The sequence below is a fragment of the Anabrus simplex genome, chromosome 1, assembly GCF_040414725.1.
Source record: "Anabrus simplex isolate iqAnaSimp1 chromosome 1, ASM4041472v1, whole genome shotgun sequence".
In the NCBI taxonomy this organism is placed as follows: Eukaryota; Metazoa; Arthropoda; class Insecta; order Orthoptera; family Tettigoniidae; genus Anabrus; species Anabrus simplex.
Window position 1 is genome coordinate 1630668799 of NC_090265.1, and position 23623 is coordinate 1630692421.

General features: G+C 36.5%; 1 protein-coding gene across 1 annotated transcript in view; it reads right to left on the minus strand.

Moving 5' to 3' along the window:
• Positions 1-13902: 13902 nt before the first annotated feature.
• Positions 13903-23623, minus strand: part of LOC136858613 (uncharacterized) — a 119594-nt gene continuing 109873 nt past the window's right edge. Inside the window, exon 5 of the mRNA XM_067138309.2 lies at positions 13903-15522. Within this exon, the coding sequence (XP_066994410.2) occupies positions 14562-15522 (961 nt within the window). The 3' untranslated portion in view covers positions 13903-14561. The remainder of the gene's footprint in view (positions 15523-23623) is intronic.

Here is a 23623-nt window from a genome sequence, read left to right on the forward strand (position 1 = left end):
TAACACCATACATATTTTGTGAGCGACAGAACATTTTCACTACAGAAGCTGGCTCCATACCACCACTTGATCCACTGTAATTTTTGTAATAAACATGAGAGTGTTTTTCTTGCCATTCATTCTCTAATTCAGTATTTTCTAGTTTCTTCCTAACAGAACACTCATGACAATATTTAGACATTGTCTCAACATCTATAACTTTCCCTGAGTCAATGCTGATTATGGATGACACTCCATAGAGAGAAGTGTGCCCACGCTTCATCCATGAACCATCAACTGAAACACAGAGATCTGTTGGAACCTCAGTGTTCTCCTCCAACACCTGTAGTTCAATTTCTCTGTCTTTTACAATTTGTTTCACAGCCACTGCCATGCTTTCCTTGGCCACATCACTGACATCTTTCAAAATATGTTTGTTTATTTTATCAAACCTTGCAATGGGTGGTGGCATATTCATCACACCACAAAATATATTACAAGCTTCCCTACCTTTCCCTATACATCTCATACCATAAGTTAATCTGTAATTACAGTCATAAATACCAGAGGATGTCTTTGAAGATGTCTCAAATGATGACCTGTTACTGCACAATTCACAAAAAATTGTCAGTTCACAAGCTAAACCTACTCTCTTCTCTTCTACAACACTGAGACACATTGAATTCTTACAATTCACACACACACATGAAGCACTAATAGCCTGTGACAACAATTTCAGATCAATCAGTCTATATCCAGAGGTAGAAAACTGTTCACCATCAACTTGTACCTGGCCACGAAAGTCAGAGCGAAGTTTTGTAAATGAAGTTGATAGGTTATGTTCTTGTGCTGATAGTTCTGATGGCTGAATTACCTTCCTTGTATGAACATTGCCCATGAATTTCTGTTTCTTGAAACAGGATTTGACTCTTGGCATGTTTAATAATTACTTCACAATCACAAGTGCAGAAAAAAGATCACACTTCAACAAAACCTCATGTAGGCCTAAATATCAACACATCTGTAGCATGGAAAATTCCAAAACAAAACACACTGCTACCTAGTGCCAAAACTACACATCATATTCCAAAGAGAACACATCTATGGAGATGTTTCATAGAGAAAAATAATTTTATGACCAGTGAGTAGAATATAATAAATATAAGATTATTGAATGACATAAAATGGGGTGTGGCTATATGTATGCAACATCATATATAAATTATTTTTAAAAATACTTCTAGTTGAGTTATGAGCTTGAAACTTTCACACAATATATATATAAGACCATACATACGGAAAAAATATTTTTCAAAATTTCGATTTTTTGACCCCTCGTCGGGTACATCCCCCCTTAACTAAAGTGGAAACAGAATGTTAGTATCTTAAACTGTTCACGACTTATTTGGGCTGGACATCTTAGGTGAATAGCAATGCATAATTTGTGAATAACTGTAAACAGGAGGTACACCTACTCGGATGCTAGAGGCGTGTATTATTCGATCCTGAGACGGGGAAAATGTGCTTTGCTACATACGCAACCCCAATTGCACGAGTGGAACGTGTAACAGAGGTGATGGGCAACGCTCTTGAGACCGATTCTCGTGTGCTGAGAGCTGTGCGACGTCCCAGTAACTACGAGTGTAGGCTTCATAGTTATCATCAGCAATTCTCACATGGAAACGTGTGTGACGATAAATTTTGTCAAAATCCTATGAAAGCACTGCATGATGAACTATGAGCTCCTTACCATTAACGAAAGTGAATACAGAATGCCAGTATCTTAAACTGTTCACGAGTTATGTCAGGTGACTTCTCAGCTGAATAACCCGTATAATTTGGTAATAATTGTTGTTAGGATGTAATCCTACATTGATGCCTTACAATCGTTGTCGGCAGGGTAGTTTCTTGTGATTCAGACCGCGCCGGAGGTGTTCTGTGACGATTCCTCTTCATTGATATTATGCGTTTGTAAGTGTCGGATCATCCCAGAAGTATTTCTGCCGATGTATTTTATTTCTTTTGAATAAGCAACACAGTGGGCTGTGCTATGTGACATCTCTTAAAAATAACCGACATCCACGACTTACGTTGCGTTTCGGACATCGTCTCCAAGTTGTCGCGTACAATTCGACACAGTTCACATTGCACCGTCATATATCGAAGTACCGACCTAGTTATGACGCGAATACTCTATAGCAATTTAGATTGCACATTCTACTCATACGTAATGGTGGTTGCATATGCAGCAAGGCGCATCTTGCTTCGTCTAGAGTTCGAATAATGCACGCTACTATCCAGTTACGTGTACCTACAGTAGCCGTCAGGTTCTGTGCTTAAACAACTCATTCGTGTACGTACCAGGGCATACAATGCCCGAATGCGTATCCTTTATAATTGTCATACTGCGTCAAAATAGACCTTGGTATAAATGAAATGTCTTACGGCTTTTAGTGTCGGGATATCCCAGGAAGGGTTCGGCTCGCCAGGTGCAGGTCTATTTGACACCCGTAGGCGACCTGCACCTCGTGATGATGAAGACAGCATATATACCCAGCCCCCGTGCCATTGGAATTAACCAATTAAGGTTAAATCCCCGACCCGGCCGGGAATCGAACCCGGGATCCTCTGAACCGAAGGCCAGTGCGCTGACCGTTCAGCCAACGAGTCGGACTTGGTATAAATGAAAGCCCTAGTCGCTTGTTGACATGTATTAACGAAAATGAGAAGGCCCGTGGTTGGCTGTTCGCATATTAGGATCAAACAACATTCTGCTCCGATTACCTACAGGCCTACGACACGCTGCTCGTCGCACATTGAGGGGACAACGCTCTCGAGAATTCTTGCGAGAAATAATGCCTGCGCTAGTCTCGAGAAATTTTGAGACCTCCTCTCAGTATCCCATCAAATTAAATTTTGTTTGCAAAAGTTGATTCTAAAGAGCCCCTCAACGCCAAATGGAAGTGAGACACTGTGGCTTGTTTAAAATGCTCTGTTTGGTAAATTCTGTGAAGCGATGCTACCCTACTTACACATTAGTCCCAGTGGGGATCTCTCCTCTAACGGGTTAGGGACCACTGGTGGGTTGCATAGTCCTAGCCGCCTGAGCACTTACCAAGGGAGATGTTCAATAAATTACCAATTTCTTTGCAATTATTTAAGAAAAAGCTAGGAAAACAACAGATAGGGAATCTGCCACTTGGGCGAGTCCTAAATGCAGATCAGTAGTGACTGATTCATTGACAAGGAGGACTACCTTTGCACAGTAACTGGAACCCTGACTTTCACAGCCACTTACTAGACCAGTAAACCATTGCCTATTGTTTACGAACTAGGATGACAAAAAACCCTACAAATACCAGTGACCAAATAACAAGGGAAGATTTAAAAAGAGGACTAAACTATTTGTGTTTGACTGTTGCTTGGTTTGGTGTTATTTTATAGAATATCATTTTTCAATGAACTTAGCTGATCAAAGTTTTTACAGGAAATTGACAAACGTTTCTCTAAAAAAAAAAAAAAAAAACTTGAATTTGAGGTATCGAGATCTTTAACTCTTGTAATTTATGTAGGACTTTTTGTAAAATTATAAATAATAGATTACTGTGATGTTTAGCCAAATTGTTGATGGTTTTAATTCGTTCCTGGATATCCCGTATTGTACATTTCTTTACTGAGGTCCCTCCAAAATCGAGGTTCCAATATATTTAAAGTCAATGAGCTTCTTTCCATACTGTGGCAGTTGTATTTGATTGCCCAGTTCAGTGTTCTTTCGTGTTGCTATTGCCACAGCTGGTATGTGCCACTCACTGTGCTGGCATCTCTTATTTAATCTATATAAATATTCAGCAAGCATCGATAAAAGTTGACGGGTGCAATTTTCTCCACGTGGAGAAAATCACTTACACACCTTTGTTGCCTAGGCTCTTCCATGTAGGATATTATTTTGTCAGACTGTCCTTATGCAACCATCAGTCATGTGGCAGCACAATTAAATGGATATTGGTTGGGAGGTTCAGTCTTTACCAACATATTGTCAACATTTGCTTCTCACCGTGTAGATCAATGAAATAACAGGTATTATGGTATGTGACAAAACAAAAACATTGAAATCATTACTCATCTGCTGTGCAAGTTTCCCTAGCAATGAAGTATTCATTGCCTATAAATGTTTGATAGTGTGAATTCAGTGTTGTGTTGATTTTGCAATTATGGTTCTTACCTATTTAGGTCTCTCAAAGCTCTGTTAAACTATGACCTCAAAATTTTATCGCCCATTTCATCAGGATAAACAGTCTCTTCTTGTTGCCAACCTTCTTTCCCCTGATATAATTGTATAATATGTTCCTGCCACCTTCTGTCTTGTCCTCCTTCCCTAGAAGTGGTCTTCCATCTGAGCTCTTAATATTCATACACGTAGTTTTCCTTTCTCCAAAGTTTTCCTTGATTTTACTGTATGCAGCACCTACCTTTCCTACAACCATACAACCTTCAACATCCTTGCACTTCACTTTCAGCCATTCTTCCTTAGCTGCCCTGCACTTCATATCTACTTCAGAACAGTATGAGGAGCAATTTAATAACTAGGCACTAAATAACAGAACAATGTTAGCTGTTGTTGACAAATTCCACGATACGAGATCCGTTTCATGTCAACGGAAGGGTCCTTAGGGTGGTCACCACAAACGGGAATCATGAACGACTTCTTCCCAAAGCAGGAGAGTCAGTTACCCTTCTACTTTGGAGTTCACATAATTTTTTTGTGTAACTATTTCTGTACCCTTCCTGCTCCCCACATGCTTACATATGGAGCATGTTGAAAGAATGAGGTCTGAAGACACAAGACCCACCTACAAATATTCCCAAATTACACGAGAAGATAGTGTCATTTTTTCTCTCTTTAGAGCAACTTTTTTTTTGGTCAACATGTTCAATAATTTTCAGAAACATAACGAACAATGTGTGCATGTGAGGGTACACATTCTAAACATATACTGTGCCAACGCAATTATATGACATTTCAGTGTTATTTTTGCCGCATACAGTTGTTTCAAGGCATTTAATATTTTCTTCTAACTTTTATTTTTGTACATACTAGAGAGGCATTTTGCCCACACTGTAGCTGTAAAGCAGAGTTCACCAATATTTTCTGGTATTTTGGTATTTATGTTTGAGGCTAGGCCTACATATAATGTTCTGCTCTTACACCGATGAATATCATGCATTGAAGATACTCCCTATCTAAACCAAACAGAAAACTGAAGACAAAGTATGCAAAGCCTACATCAGGACTATTAAGCTTCGTTTCTAGTGTGCTGTGGTTAACATGTGAAGTAGATAATTGAGAGCTCAATGCATAAATATACATTTAGACAACAGATTTCATGAATGTCAACACCTAATAAGATAAATGCGACTATGTACTGTATGTTGTGGTTAAGTGTAGGAGAGGGCCGTCAGCCCTAACTTCACCACATACAAAGGCATAAAAATAAAATAAAGAGAAATCAATAGAAGTTGTCTATTTCCATTTACAACATTAAATTAAAATGAGGTAATTTACTTGGATTAATATTTTCAATGGTTTCTTATTCTTTGGATAGTAATTCAGATGGTGGGAGAATAAATCACAAATATTTCATGATTTGTCATTATTTTACACAAAATATACAATTATAATTCAAACGGAACATTGGAACGAAAAGGAAAGAAACAAGGCATGAAATGCCAGACATTAAAATTAGGATGCTTGTTGTTTGAAGTGGCCTAACATCTAGGTCATCGGCCCACATTAAAATTAGGAGAATGTGTTCTTTTCGCATTAATACATAAAATTAAGGAGTGTATATGTCACGGGATCTGAGTGCCATAAACTGAGATTTTTCCTCTTCGTTGCGATAGTTTCAATACACACTCTTCAAAAACTGGACTACCATTAAGAAGTACGGGAGCTGTCTTTAAGATGACATGGGAGTATCTAAGAGGCCTTGGAATATCATCTGTCTATATATATATATAAAATAAGAGTTTTGTCTGTACATTGTTCAGAATTGAAAAAAATGGTATTTCTGTATCGGTCATGTCCACAGTAACAAGGAAATGCGCGTTTTACTTTTCCGTAATTTCTGTATGTATGTATGTACACGCATCACGAGAAAACGGCTGAAGAAAATTTATCGAAAATCAGTATGTGAAGTCGGGGGATGAGCTGCTACAATCTAGGCTATAAATCATTTCATTCACTCTGAGTGAAATGGTAGTTTAGGGGAAGGCCTAAAATTAAACTCTCAAATAAGTTATTTATATTATTAGTGGTCATATCGATAAATATTGCATAACTAAAGTTATACAGAATTAAATTTCCGATCATTTATGTCATTCATTATTACCACACCGGCTGTGATAATACAGATATTCGTGAATTTGTATTTTTGTTGCTAAAGTCCATATCAACGCTGAGCTACGAGAAAATGGGTTAACAGAATTTAATAAAAATCGGTATATAGAGTCGGGGAATAAGGAACTACAGTCTAAGTTATAAACAATTTTACTCACCCTGGATGAAATTGTAGTTTAGGAGAAGACGCCTAAAATTTAATTTTTAAATACCTATTTTATTGGTCCCATCGAAAAGTACTACATAACAAAAGGTATAGATAATACAATTTCCGATCATTTCTGTTTTATTCAGTTTTACCGTACCGACTATGATAAGAGTGGTATTTCAGAGTCGGAAGAAAACTAAATGGGAAGACCTACAATATCGAAAGTGTATAACATTGATCAACAATAACATTACGCTGACCATCGTTTGTTGTGGTGTTCGTCTCTAATGCTGCTGCTCAACTCCGATAGCTGGGATTACTGCTGCGTACCAAGTATAACAGCCTGACTGAATATTGGTGGGAGTTACAAAACTTTCTTCTTTAGCACGACATTTCTCTGGTTCATACATTTTCTGATACTGATGGTACATAACACACTGGTTCATCATAGTATTCCAGCTATTCGATTCCTACACTGACACGCTGTTTTGAATGAGCAGTGTGCACACACAAGGCAGAGGCTCTCAGTAGTAGTAGTAGTAGTAGTAGTAGTAGTAGTAGTAGTAGTTGTATGCCCTGGTCTAGAATTACAATTTAGGTCTATTCCAAATTATAGCACTACAATTCATTAAATAACAAAATTCAACCCTGAAAGAGCCGTTTCTTAAGAAGAGCTTCTTCCTCCTCACATTTATTATATTCTACATTCATTTTATTCCAAATTAACAGTGAAGAGGGCATTTCTCCTCTGGCTTGGAGGAAGAGATTTTCCGACTCACCGGGTACTCCTAGGAAACAGATTAGTAAAAGGGCATAGTTACCCTGGGAATCTGAACTATTTAACCCCCCCTCCCCAAAAAAGATGAAGTACAGTATGTTCTCAGATCACGGCTGTCTGCGGACTGGTCAATCCAGCTTTGGAACTTTGGACTGTTAGATCGGCAGCGTAGTACTGTTCGTAAAATGTGTGGTTTTTAATTTGATCGAGTAGTTTATATGAAAACATTGCTTTTAATCGCGCCATTCCTACTGACGTCATTGTAATGACCTATGTTCATTTCAGTTGGGAAAAACACTAAGACAGTCTTTCTGAGGATGTAAACAGGCAGGTGGAGAGAGTGTCTGCCATTATGATGAAATTCCCCAACCTGATTGTGACTGATGGTAGGCAAGCAAGCCTACCATTACAATGAAAATTCATTAACCCAGTCTTCATATGAGAAAAGACCTATGGTGATTTCCCAGTCGCGTTTCTAGGGTAACATTAAGAGCTATACAATTTAATACAGTCTTGCTCAAAACGTGTACACTACCTAACCTAGAATTCTATATAAAATGTAGAATCCCTTAGTGTGAAGCACGGGAACATCAGCTAGTTTAAAATAACGTTATTTGCTTTATGTCCCACTAACTACTTTTATGGTTTTCGGAGACGTCAAGGTGACAGAATTTAGTCACACAGTTATTTTATGTGCCAGTAAATTTATCGACACGAGGCCGACGTATTTGAGCACCTTCAAATACCACTGGACTGAGCCAGAATCGAACTTGCCAAGCTGGGGTCAGATGGCTAGCGCCTCAACCGTTTGAGTCACTCAGCCTGGCATAACTGTTTAAATGATATTGTTATAAATATTATTAAGGATTCCTTGTGAATACTTCACTATCATCAGAGGATGAGCCAGCCTATAACAACAACTTACACCATTGCAAATTGTTTCAGGGTTATTACAGACACTTATAATACATAAGCTAATATCACTTGGAGAATAAATAAAATAGGGAGCCTGTATTAAGAGTCTAAAACTACCAAACAGATGGCATATGTTTCAATTCTGGAAGTTCTGTTGTGGCATTAGACCCGAGAACCATAGTATACGATCATGTTCTGCTCAACAAGCTTTAAACAGATAATATACACGGGCTTTGTTTAAAAACTAATTTCTAATAATACAACATTGAAGAACAAAAAAATATGACTAAGTATAGTAAAAAAGCAGAACATTCTAGCAATGCCTATTTATGGTGGTGGTGAATATTATTTTAAAAAGGAAGTACGATGTGACCTGGTGACCACGGGACTCAGTTTAGCCTAGTATTACTTCCACCTACTTGTGCCAGCCACATCATTTACATCTTTTCTATCTGACCTCTCTTGAATACTCCTCTTCTGACCCCAACGGTATTAGGCTTGCGAGGTCTAACGAGTCTTATTTTCACATCCTTCATAACCACCACCAATTTTTGCCGGTAGCTTCATTCTTTCAAGTGTCGAATCTCTTCCATTTTCTTTCTGACTGGAGTTAAGAAAGGATTGGTTACATAGCTGTACTTCCTTTTAAAACAATAAACCCCACCACTTAAGTTTTCTTACATATTTGGGACAGGCAGCAGCAAAAAATCAATTCATGTCCATTTGTTTCCCCATCACACAAAAACCACTGAATGTATTGTTAAGAAACATGCTATTAAGCTATGCTAGGCTCTACCAGGGAACATTTTGTTTACAAATTTGCATTTGAATGCTTGCTATAATGAAATAGAAAAGTTAAAAAACAAGTTTTAAAAATTCATAACCATTTGTTTTTTTAATAGGATGAAGCTTTTGGTTTCTAGAGACATAGAGAGGGTGTCCAACAGGGCACGCCTCATTAGTTGCCACAAGATCATCTCGCATCACTCAGCTCGATAAATTTCGAAGTTTTCTGAAATCATTTGAGACTAGGTAAAAAATTCATACGTAATCTGCCAACAGGGTGAGTCCTAAATGCAGGTCAATGGTGATTGATTTAGCAGCTATCTTCCCTGTATGATACATAATTAGCAATGGCTAGAACTTTTTAGTTTATCATATTTTGAAATGCAAAATGCTGATACTATTGACTTTTCATCACATCACCATTCCTTTCCATACACACCTTCATAGCCAGCTCCAACCCACCAATCTATATGCCTGAGGCCCTAATTCCAACATAACTGAGCAAACTCCAATGAAACCACAGTGCTAATCAACTTAACCTTCATAATAATAAAATTGCTTGAGAAATTAACTGAATTAGAACAAAGAATGTATGCAAAAGATAATGATTATTTGCATGCAACACAAAATAAATGAGACCTGTCCAACTCTCAACTTTAACCTACTGACCAATTAGTTCAAGGCATTAGTGATATAATCATGTTAACTTCAATAAAATCACAGTGTTCAGAAACTTAACCTTTGTATTAACATTGGATAAGAAATTAACTGAAGTAAAACAGCGTATGAAAGAGATGATGTGCTCAAACTTTGTAAAGCCACTTATCTTGAAGCTAAAGCCCTCCATAGGTTTTTAAGTACTGAAGCTAAGACAACGACATGCTTTCATCTCTGGATTCTACTGACACCAACTAATCACTTGTTTAAATTTAAACACTTGCAGTTCTCAGTAAGTGTACGCTTTACAATGATGATTATTCCAGGAGTAGAATTCTGCTCAAGCTGCTCTCGACACGGTCAGCTACATATTGTTCAAGTTGTTCAAAGTGCCTCAAACGACCAGTTTCACCGTGGTGACAACAAAATAACAATTGTGAACCAGTTCAAATATTCGGGGATTTATCTCCATACAGATTCACGATAAAGCAAGAAAGTCGGTATAGACATATGGAATAGAGCTTATTTGGGAATACTTGAAAGTGACCTAGAAATTTTCAACAGAGTGAAAGTAATGTTTCTTAAGAGAACACTTGGAGTAACTAGATTCATCTGTTCCAGACTTGTGTACGAACCAACCAAGAAGGACTACTATCTAATACAAGACATCAGAAATAGTATGATTCTGAAATCAACGACTGCTTTTCAAAATGTAGTAGACAAACGAGAACAGAAAAGACATATAGCGCGAATTTTATGTTACTGGTGTGATGCTGGGAAGGAATTGGACTTGGTCAAATTTGATTTGAGACATGTGTTTACCAGGTTTGCCTGTCATGGCTTTCATCATGTAATCTGCACCAACAAGAAATATCATAAAACTTGTGACATTGTGTATGTGAAATACGTAGCAAATGTGACACACATCACAAGCAGTTTTGCACAAATAGATTGAAGTCCGTAGGTGACTATGCTAAACAAATCTAAACACATTGTGTGTACTACTACCTATTAATTTTGTCAAACATTCTTTCTTATATGGCCATTGGCTGCATTCAATAAATTATTATATATTACTTGCCTGTGTTAGTAGCAGCTCCTCTCTTCTTTTTCTTTTTTGTATAAACCAGGATAGAACAAAAGAGTACTGTCAATCAGGAAGTTTTGAGTTAGCATAACTGTATACCTGAATACAGTTGGATCTTACAAAATGTAGCTCACCTGTGCCTTCATTATCTACTCATCAACGATGGGTATGTACAGCTAGTAAAAAATACAATGGTGACTGATCACCAGTATCACATGAATCTTTTAACTGGGATTACTTAGTTTAATTAGAGATCCTAGTTAGCACTGTTATTTCTCAGATATTTCTTTAATGTGATGTTTCTACTGTACAGAGGCTTGATTATCATAAAACTGGCTAACTGGCTAGTATTGAGGATAAAGAATGAATCTTTTTATCAAGGTACTAATAACTTAAGTGAAAAAATGTCTCTTGAATAATTCTGAATTTGGTACTTAGATCCCTTGCACACTCTCCAATTACAGCCAGTGAAAAAATTCTGAGTATGACCTGACATTTCTGATCAGGAATCGAAATAGAAAGATGGAGCAGACTGGAAGTTTATACTTCTCCATGGTCTCACACTACTCAAAACACTTGTACTTCAATAAAACTAACAATTTTACTGGTTAAAACAAGTTCACTGACCATCTTGACACAATATTAGAGCCTTCAGACCTTGTATTTTCTCAAGCACTTGAAGGATGAACACACAGGTAGCATTGAGCAGGTTAAGAGAGAAAGAGTGACTTTCAACAAGATGATTAGTACATGTAAGTTTTTCCATTGACATCAGGAGTGTAAATAGATACAGGTTGACCATAATATTAGGGGCTAAAATTTGAGAAATATCAAAACTGGTAAACTTGACGACCTGACTCAAGTCATATAATGTATATAAGAAAATATTTATGATTTTCTTTACTTGTAATCATTACCTGACTCAAGTCTCCAAATCTTTCTCCATTTACCTTAAATACACCATTTTTGCCCCTTGATCATATGAGGGGTCTAGAAGCAAAAATGGCAATCTCTACTTTTTGACAGAAATGAGTTTAAGTACGGATAGCATCTGCAAGGTAAATGCGATCTATGATGAAATTGAGTTGCGTAACTGATAAATCCTCCTTAAAAATAACGTTACCCATTATGGTTAGTTGCGAAGTCGGCAATCTCCATGTAGCATTGAGTTGCAGGAAAGGCAATCTCCATATTGTCCGATCACAAGGGAACTTGATGCCATGTGATTGTTTACAAAACCATTTGTGCTCGTGGAATATTTTGTGGTGTTTATTATTTAAAATTACTATCATTTAATAGCTTTACACAAGTTTTGGATCATACACATGTCAGAAATATGAATAAAAGTGTAGAGCCTGTTTCACCAAGAAAAGCAAGGAAGAGAAAACAAGACCCCAACTCATGGAAAAGGAATGTTGCAAAGAAACTGAGATTAGTTTCATACATTAAGAATGCAATGTTTTACTGTGTGTGGTTTGTTTTGTATTTGGTGTGAAACAGCTTTAAAATATTAGGCCAACACAAACCTATACATTCTGTGAGTAGTTCTTAAGAAGTTTGGTTTCTTTGTGTTCATAGATACTCTCCTTCACTCCTGCCACATTTTCCAAAGTGTGGGCATTGTACCAAATCCTACCGCTGCACAACACTAAAAATGGGAGAGATTGCAGACTTTCATAAGATTTATGATACACCGGACAAACATATGCAAGAAGCATTCCTGACAAGATGCTGCACGTATGTTGCTTGCAAAAGAAAGCATCCAGAAAAATGAAATGCATAATCCTAAGAGGTACACAGTGAAGTGTCATGTTAGGAATAGCCTAAAGAAACTTATACCTGTCTGTCAAACAACATTTCTGAACAAAATGCACATAACTAAACACAGATTGCAATCTAATGAACTATATGGCTACAGGGAATTTGCCTAAAGAAAGAAAGAAAGAAAGAAAGAAAGAAAGAAAGAAAGAAAGAAAGAAAGAAAGGGAGGAGATCACATCAGCTATAAGTATTTTGCTGAGAAGGAACCACTGATGAACTTTATAAAAAAAAAATCTAAATGCACTAAAGCTCATTATACAAGATTAGCAACAAGCATCAGGTGATATTTACCCTCAGACTTGACCATTCGTAAAATGGCAAGAATGTGCCCAAGACGGGAATTTAAAAGTGAAAGAAACTTTGTCTTCAATAAAAATTTCAATTTGGAGTTTGGATCCCCTCGCATTGTTTTAAGGTCAACCTGCTTGTCTCTGGATGAAAAAATATCACATGAAGTAGATCCAGTGAAGAAAAGTAACATTCTAATTGAAAAAAAGTTCATAAGCTGACAGCAAAATCCTATTATTCATTACTTTGAGAGTAGAAAAATACCACACTTACTTTAAGTTTTGACTGTCAGAAGAATCAAGTACTACCAAAGTTATCCGATCAGTCTGCATGTTTCAGCCATCAGCTGTATAACTACAACCTGTGCTTTGTACAAGGGTCATGAAGAGAGAAACACACCGAGGATAGGACTTTCATGTATACATGGACAGAGAACAAGTATCATAAGGGCTCCAATGAAACTGTCTCTGCTATTTATCACAGATTCAGCCAAACTGACATCAAAGAATACAAACACTGCAAATAATATGTGACGAGTGCAGGGGTAATAATACTGCATTATAATTACAACCTGTGCTAGATGGTTTCTAAATGCTCCCAACACACTGTCATCAATTGAGTGATTTACCTGGTAACATGGCATTCCTTTTCGCTGAGTGATCATGTTTTTGATAGAATCAAACAAGTTTTGAAGAAAAAGGAAATAATCATGAGCTCAAAAGAATACAAAGATGTCTTCAAAGAATCTGGGACTGTCATTGAAATGGGGAAGTATTTTGAAATTGCTGATTGGAAAACAGAGGCTATGATGTGTTGAAAAGTACCAGTGCTTGGTATTTCAAATGTAATGTTACCAAACATTTTGTTCTAACAAGAACAAAATTAAATCCAATGAACAATATGCTAATGCGAGGAGAGGCTCATTACTGAAGTGACATAGGGATGGTTAAAAGTGTTTGTAAAACTCTTAAAAATATAAGAATGATTAATACCACTGGAAATGAAAGAGTTGTTGAAGTGTATGGTTTCGAATTGTGAGACAACAAATTGTTGACCAAACATTATGGCAATCAGTGGAAAACTTAACAGCCTCCAGTTTGACACAAATTTGCTGGAAACAATGGGGAATGATGTGACAGAGAAGGAGGAAGGTTTTGTAGAAACAGATGACTTGATGGTTTAGATGTTTTATTTATGTGATTAAACACTGAACTCTTATTTGATCATGATTCTGTTATTTCACTTGCAATTATGGCAATCTACAATGTTAATAATGCCAGTGCCCAGAGTTTAACACATATTAGGTTATGCTGGATTTTAAAATGTTTAAGAGTAGAAGGGTTATATTCAGTAAAAAATCATGCTTATCTCCTCTAGTTACAGAGTTCTAATATATCAGTCTCTCCTGTAAAATTGGGTTGACTGGACATCACCAGTTTTGCTTTAGACCCCTCATATATTTCCCTACTTACACCACGTAAGTTTTATAATAATGCCTGGTTTCATTTCAATCCAAGACCCTCAGATTCGCAGAATACTTCTTTTTAAATTCTCAAGCTATTAAGTCTATGATATACAGTAACTTGAGAATAATACAGATGTGAATATTAGCAACATAGGTAATGAACACTACATGTGCTTACTTGAACTACACATGGTACTTCTGGCATAACATTCAAATATGACAGCATATGTGCTTTATACTCTACGTGCACAGACCAGAATTATCAACAAGATTCCCACTACAATTTCTCGCCAACAAGTCAAGATCAGGAGGTTTCCCTTCGAAGTGACTACGCACATGAAACATGAAATCTGTCTTGTTACTAAAATCTTGTCGACAAACAAGACAAAAATGTCTCTCTCCTCCATAAGGTTGGACATGAGAAGGCATGTGAGGAGCAAAGTATGCTGCACTGGGAGGACCGATGGCAGGGGGAACTACCCCACTAGAACAAGTAGATGTATTAGGATTTGTGTTCAAGTGACCAGGCACAGTAGTTTGCTGAGAATGATGCATTGTTGTCATACCCATCATCTTCTCATCAAGGTGACCTTTAGCATGAGATGACCACTCATCTCTGGTACCAAACATTCGACCACACAATTCACAGTTCCAGGTAATACTCTGAACGGGAGGGGGTTGGTGAACAGGAGGGGGCTGGTGAACAGCAGGTCCACCCACTTGAACTTCCTTTTCCTCTTCACATTTGATGGGTTTCTTCTCAGGAGGCCCGGTGTTTTTCTCTAAGGTATTCCGTTTCCCAAGTGGTGCCACATTGGATGGTGTACGATGCTTCATCTTGTTCATGTGGATGACAAGCTTATCACGGCGAGCAAATGCTTTGCTACAGACTTCGCAGACATACGGCTTTTCTCCAGTGTGAATGCGCATGTGGATAACAAGTTTGTCTTTTCTGGCAAGACCTTTACCACACACAGTACAAGCAAAACTTTTGTTAGCTGTATTATTTTGTCCATTTACCTCACTTACAATCCCATTGGGTTTACTTATCACACCCCTGCCCCTACCAATAGGTACTGTATTTACTTTCCTTTGACCAGAAAAATTTCCACTTCCAGAATTATTAGCTCCTTCTCCATATGGATGTTCCAACACAGGTATCATACCAGGTCGTGGGAGATTACCACTGTAGTCAGGTGACCTAAAAAAAGATAAAGAAAATAGATCTTAAAAATTTAACTGTTAGGCTCTTTACAGATCTGTTTCCTCAGTACCCCCTTCTTTTCTTAAGACATATGTTAGAATATACATATTATATTCACAAAACAGTGTTAAAGGAACTTGATATATCAATAAAAGCAGACTTATGGTGATAAATTCTTTAAAGGAATTACGTATCACCATGCAAATACACAAGGATAAAAATTAATTTAAATTCCAAATGAAGGTTACAAATGGAAGACATACTTGTAATCAAATGAATGTGAACAGAGTAACGTACTTGGCTTAATGAAAAAAAATGAAAACTACAGGAAGGTATTTGATTGTTCCTTTCTACTTTACCAACAATCAAATTATAACAATAATAAATGAAGGATAATATAATTTATGGAAAGCCTCCGTGGCTCAGACAGCAGCGCGTCAGCCTCTCATCCCTGGACACTGACACCGTGGTTCAAATCCCGGTCAATCCATGTGAGATCTGTGCTGGACAAAGTGGAGGCAGGACAGGTTTTTATCCGGGTACTCCGGTTTTCCCTGTCATCTTTCATTCCAGCAACACTCTCCCTTCTCATTTCATAGCATCTATCAGTCATTACTAAATCACTTTGGGAGTGGCGACCCCATCCCACTAATAGCCTATATATGATTCATTCATTACATCCCTGACTCAGTCAATGACTGGAAAATAGGTCATAGATTTTCATTTTCAATATACTTTATGCACTGGCGGTTGCTTTTATTGAGTAAACGAATATTCAGAAAATGATCTAATGTGCTAGAAGAGCTATTACACAATGCAACAAATTTTAAGGTCACAAAAACTTTTTTCGAAAATGTAAGCGTTCGTTATGTATTTTGACTTCCTGAATTAAAAAATGATATTGAAAACATTGTATCACCCACAGTTTTTGCACAAATCACATAAATTTGTAATTAATGGTAATGCAATTAAATTATATTATAATATTCTAAGCTTTATATGGTGTTTTAGTGTTCATTATAATATGCAATATAATATGCAAAAGCAGTGGTCCCGAAGGTTGGAATTAGTTCCAGGGGACAAAAATATCAAGTGTGACCCTCTAGTGGAAAGACAATACTCTTGCCACCTCTGCACCTCAAACTGTGCATAATGAAGCAGTTTGTCAAAGCAACTGTTTTAAATATCTATGTAACAAGTTCCCCAACCTGTCAGATGCCAAGTTGAAGGAGGGCATGTTCACTGGTCCCGATATTCGGAAAGTAATGCTAGATGAAGATTTCCTTCATTCAATGAATGCCATAGAGCGAGAAGCCTGGACTGCCTTAAGGGCTTAAAAGTGTGCCTTTAAGTGTGTGTTTTAAAACTTCCTGGGAAACAATCATTGCCCAGAGTATGTTGACATAGTGGAGAACATGCCGAGGAAGTTGAAAATGCTGGGATACTCAATGAGTTTGAAGTTACATTTTTTACATTCTCACCTTGACTTTTTTCCTCCAAACCTGGGTGCTGTAAGTGAGGAACAGGGTGAAAGGTTCCATCAGGATATAAAGGACATGGAACGACAATACCGGGGAACTTGGGATGTTCGGATGAAGGGCGACTACTGCTGGATGCTTCACCGTGAGCATACAGAAATGCTCCATAAGAGGAAAAGCAGCGGTCACACCATGACAACTAAGAAAGCACAGAATGAATTACGTTAGCGCATTGTTTTCTATCACATTCTCTATGCATCTTATCAATGTGTGCATATTTCAATATGTTGTTGATTTAAACTTGTATTCTAGTTCAGCATGATTTGTGTGCCATATAGATGTACTACTTCAATATGTGATATTAGCAAAGTATACATTTTGTGCCAAAACTGTGGGTGATACGATATTTTCAGTGTCATTTTCAAATTCAGGAGGCAGAAATACATAAAGTACACCTACTTTTGTGAAGAAAGTTTTTCACTGATTATTATTAAAATGGAAAACTTAATGATGAAGAAAGCATATTACAACTATGGTATTATCGAATCTTTTATAAATAAGAATACCAGACATACCCTTAAGCCTTAAATGAGCAATGTTTTTCATTAATAAAGTACAAACAAAAACCATTATATACACAAAATGATTCTTATTTGAAAAGCAATAAACAATTTAAAAGAACCTGTTCTTTTTTTTCCCCACCAATATCATCCAAGGAATTATGAAGAATTATTAATGCACATCGATGTGCACACCTTTATAAATCCAAAGAGAAATATCCAAGGCCTTGAAGACTAATGTGGCATCATGAAATTCCTTTAAATAGTTTTTGTTAGTTTCTGTTAGGTTAATAAACAGTAACCATGTTAATTATATTATTTCAGCAGTTTATGTTTCAACATATGTAAAGAAAATGAGTTCCTAAATAAATGTGGGGAAAATTTATTTTGTATGAATGACTGAATATTACCTAATTCCTTTATGCCCTTTACACCCCTAATAAACTGTTTATACATTCTGTCCTGTTTGAAACATTACTATAGAACTGATTCTAAAACACATTATTTTGAAACATAGTTCAGTCCATAATGTTACTATATAGATAGTTAATTCTTCATTTTATACTTTGTAAAAATAATTTTTTTATTTCCAAAACAAGGCTTTTCACTTCCACCAACCCAAGGCCTTGGAAGTTTTTTCCCTTGTATCTCAACAAAAGTTTGAAATAGAGACAAAACTAGTATTTTGAGATATTCCATGCTGAACTGACATAGGTACATCATACATTAGACTATCACAACCCTGAAATTCAGCAGTGTTTACTACAGGCATGCTTTCTGCTTGTATACTAGTCATGTGAACTTACCGTGAGTGCTGCATCAGATGGTGCATTTCCTCATATCATCAAACGCTACAGTCGGCTTGTGTTCAGCCTTGCAGTGACACACCACAAAGACAAACTTAAACATTTGACAGGATTCATATAGTGGCTTTACTTCCGGCAGGCTGTACACAGCAGGATGTTGTCCAACGGTTAAGTGTCACACAAAGCAGTGTATTTAAGGTGTGGAGAAAGTACAGATAGACAGGAAATGTGAACGTTAGACCTTGTTCTGGCTGTCTTTCTGTTACAACAGCCCATGATTGTTATCTCCAAGTGTCAGATCCCTGATGTCCGGGCTATTAGGAATCGGAATGACCTCTCCAGAGTAACAGAGGTTTGTATTGCAGACCAAACAGTGCTCAGAAGACTGCACAAGATGGGTTTTCAGGCTAGAAGGCCAATGAAAAGCTTTGCACTGAACCAACAGAATGGAACGTATCAAAAGGATCTGGGCTCTTGCTTATCAACACTGAATCATTGCAGAATGGGGTAATGTCAAGTTTTTTTATTATTTAGAGGCTTTACGCCGCACCGACACAGTTAGGTCTTATGGCGACGATGGGATAGGAAAGGCCTAGGTGTTGGAAGGAAGCGGCCTGGTGTGAAAATGGGAAACCACGGAAAACCATCTTCAGGGCTGCCGACAGTGGCATTCGAACCCACTATCTCCCGGATGCAAGCTCACAGCTGCACGCCCCTAACCGCATGGCCAACTCGCCCGATAATGTCAAGTTTACCGATGAAACCAGGTTTAACTAAGGTTAAGTTATGAGTAGGTTCCCACCTTCCAATACTTATCAATTTCTATATAATAGGTTTATTAATTACATAATATAAACCATTTGTGTACGGGGGTGAGGAGTAAGGAGGGAGCTGTCCCGGTATCTATAGTGCTGCCTGGTGCTGCCAACTGAAAATGAAATCTGAATTGAATCGAGAATATGATCGATCGATATTAAATTTCTAAACCGTTATCATCTTAAGCCAACAACTATGTCACATACACATTATAAAACATTTTTCGATGCGAATCTTGTTCCTAGCATGAATTCTATACTTTGGCTTTGTTGTGTAAACAACAGCACTAGTACGTAAAGTGTACGCCAGATGTCGCACAACGATGCTTAAGCGATTCATAGTTTGTGTTTCAAAGGTTGCCAGTACGAATCTCGAAGATCGCCGAGGTCGACCGATTCAGCACTAGGGTGTAAATGCACCAAGATAAAGTGTGCGGTTAATACATGTTTCGTTCCGATTATGGAACATCTTCAGCTAAAATTTGACAAAATGGCAAGACAATTAAAACACATTGATGTTATGATACAAAAGCTAAAAGATATGATAAAATGGCACGAAGATTAAAACATATAATTATGATGATGAAATAAAGTTCATGTTGGTTAAAAATTCAACAAGTCAGTGTTCAAATGAAGTAAAAACGGCGATAAGGTTCTTCTTCATGTTGGAGACGTGTACATTTTGTTAATCTTGAAGATAAATTGGAGAAATACAAGATTTTCTTAATGTATATTTATCGGGGGAACTCTTGATAAAATAACCGTAGTTGAAGTTGAGTTGTGGTTAGATTATTGAAATGAGTCTGAAACGAGAAAAGAATGAGTAAAATAGAAAATATTTTAAGGAGAAAACCTTGTTAAAAATGTATGTTCGCGAGAATGAAGGATAATGGATTTGATTACCTTATAGTCAGTCGTGTCGTATTTGACGTCCTCCCTTATGTCGTGTTGTTAACTGACTGAGTCCTGTGTACGTGTGTAAGGCACTTGCGGTGGGCGGGGAGTATTGGAAGGAGAGGTAAGTGACGTGAGGAGAGCGGGTGAAATGTTGTGTAGGGTGGAGCTAACTGAGGAGTGGCGTTGTGATAGGCTAGGGGAAACGGAAGGAAAGGTAGGGGGACAATTATGTAGGGTGGAGCTAATCGGAGGTGTGTTGGTTGTTTGTTGGGATTCTTTTTGATGGTTTTTCTAGATGAATCTAATTTGGTAGCCTCTTCTAATAATATATTTATATTTTCCGTAATTTCGTTAACATTCTGGTTGGGATTTCGTTTCTGATCAATTTCAATATAGATATTTTCAAGAATATTCGTTAATTTGCCTTTGTTTAGCGTTCGTAGAATGGTTGGGTCCCTTTCTATCGATATAAAACTGTGTTTATGTTCGGTCATGTGAAGACTCATGGCCGAGTACTTCCTATGTTTTTCGGCATTAATATGTTCTTGATATCTTACTAAGAAATTACGGCCTGTTTGTCCGATATAAGAATTGGCACAATTTGAGCATTTAAGCCTACATATCCCGGAATTTAAATATTTGTTATTACTTGCAATGCTTTGATGATTGAAAATTAAACGTTGATTGTTGTTATTGGTGCGAAAAGCAATTTAAAAATAGAATTTCTTATAAATGTTAATAATCTGGTAAATATTCCCGTTATTATAAGTAAAGGTGGCGAAGTTTTTCTTTTTATGTTCTTTTACCAGCTGCGTTTGAGGTTTATTCTTAATTTTATTCATTAATCTATCTATGTAGTGTTTTGTGTATCCATTGCTTATCGCTATTTTGTAAATGAGATTAATTTCTTTTTGGAGGTCGTTTTTGGACAAGGGAATGTTAAAGGCTCTATTTAACATGCTTAAAAAGGAACTCCTTTTATGTGCCTCAGGATGGTACGAATCTTTTCGTATGGTATTTATAGTTTGAGTCGGTTTTCTAAAGATTGTAAAGGCCAACTTTTCTTCTTTCCTTTCGATTGTTAAATCAAGGAAATTTAGTTTTTTATTGTTCTCGGTTTCTAACGTAAATTTTATGAAAGGGTCTAAACTGTTGATCTGGCCTAATAAATTAGTGCTACTATTGATTTGTTCATCTATAATTGCAAAGATGTCATCGACAAACCTTAGCCGGATAATACCTTTTTCATCATTTAAAATTTTATGTTTTTCTAAGTGATCCATGTATATTTCAGCAAGGATACCGGACGCTGGAGATCCCATAGGAAGACCACTTTGTTGATATACTGTGTTATTGAAGGAAAAGTAATTATTGTTAAGTGTAAATTCTAGGAGTAACATAAATTCTTCTATTTCATGGTTACTAAGTTTTCTGTGTGTCTTTAAGTTGTTCTTAATTATATTTAGAGTTTCTTTCGTGGGGATCATAGAATACATATTAGTGACGTCGAATGAGTTCAAGGTGAAAGATGGTTTTAATTTTGTGTTCTTGATAATTTTACAAAATTCTATTGAATTATTGATTGTGGTTCTGCTTTGGAAAGTATAGTACTTTTTTAGGAAGCTATTAATAAATTTAGAGGTTTTGTAGGTGGGGCTATTTCTAAAATTAATAATTGGTCTTATGGGTGTGTCAGGTTTATGTATCTTAGGCAAAGCTCTTGCTGTTGGTAGTCTTGGATTCATATTAATTAGGTTTGATATTTCGTTCTCATTAAGGATGAAATTAATGTTTTTAAGTATTTGTTTTAGTTTTCTTTGGACAGAGTTAGTCGGGTCTTTTTTAATTTTTGTGAAAGTATTGTCTGAAAAAAAAATGCTTCGGTTTTTTCTACATATTCTTTTTTATGCATAATAACTGACACATTACCTTTATCCGCCTTTGTGATAATAAGGTCATTATCTTTTATTTTTTGTTTTAGGCCTTTTATATCTGTAGAGGGTAAATGGGGTGTGTTAACTTTCTGATCTTTAAATAATTCTTCAAGTTTCTTTTTGACTTCGAATTTAGTTTCAAGTTGTCGATCTATTGGAAGCTGAGCTATGACTTGTTCTACTTCAGCAATGGTTGTTATGTATTGCTTTTGGTTGTATGGATTAGACCAATTATGTTTGGGTCCTTTGTTGATAATCTGCAACTCTTTGTCCTCGAAAACAACGTGTTAGATTCTTAGTTGGGGAGTGAAAGGTTGAATTGGGTTCGATGTTAATGGAGGATTCTTTTGACTGATTTATGTTTTTTTGATTTAGAGTAAGAACGTAAAGTTTTGTGTTCAAGGTTTCTTGTTTCTTATCTAAGATATTTTGAATTTTAGTATCACCATATTTCAAAAAGGAATCCAATTCAATAGGGGCCATAAGGGAGGAAGCTTCTAGATGAGCATTATATAACTTAGAGTTTAAAAAAGACTTTTTTCTGTATAGAAATTTAATTTCATTTTTGAGCCATAAGTCGTTAGTTTTTTCTTGAGTAGCTTTATGCCATTTTGTTGTACAAGGTTTTCTCTGTACTGAATTTAGAAATTTAGGAACGAGTTTTTGATGTAAACATTGTTTTAGGAAATTTATGTCTTTGCCAATTTTTGACAATTCAATCTTTAAGTTCAAATAGGCATTTGATTGTTTTTTTGCCTGGTTGGCTAAATTACAGCTTATAAATCTCATATTTATTCCGTATTGGCTCAGCACAACTAAGGTTAAGTTATGAGTAGGTTCCCACCTTAAAATATTTTCTATTTTACTCATTCTTTTCTCGTTTCAGACTCATTTCAATAATCTAACCACAACTCAACTTCAACTACGGTTATTTTATCAAGAGTTCCCCCGATAAATATACATTAAGAAAATCTTTTATTTCTCCAATTTATCTTCAAGATTAACAAAATGTACACGTCTCCAACATGAAGAAGAACCTTATCGCCGTTTTTACTTCGTCATTTGAACACTGACTTGTTGAATTTTTAACCAACATAAATGAACTTTATTTCATCATCATAATTATATGTTTTAATCTTCGTGCCATTTTATCATGTCTTTTAGCTTTTGTATCATCATAACATCAATGTGTTTTAATTGTCTTGCCATTTTGTCAAATTTTAGCTGAAGATGTTCCATAATCGGAACGAAACATGTACTAGAGATTATATGGTTTATATTATGTAATTAATAAACCTATTATATAGAAATTGATAAGTATTGGAAGGTGGGAACCTACTCATAACTTAACCTTAGTTGTGCTGAGCTGAAGATGTTCCATAATCGGAACGAAACATGTACTAGAGATTATATGGTTTATATTATGTAATTAATAAACCTATTATATAGAAATTGATAAGTATTGGAAGGTGGGAACCTACTCATAACTTAACCTTAGTTGTGCTGAGCCAATACGGAATAAATATGAGATTTATAAGCTGAGACCAGGTTTGGTTTGGAACCTGACACCCGACGTACAAGAACGTGGAGAACTTCTGGACATCATCA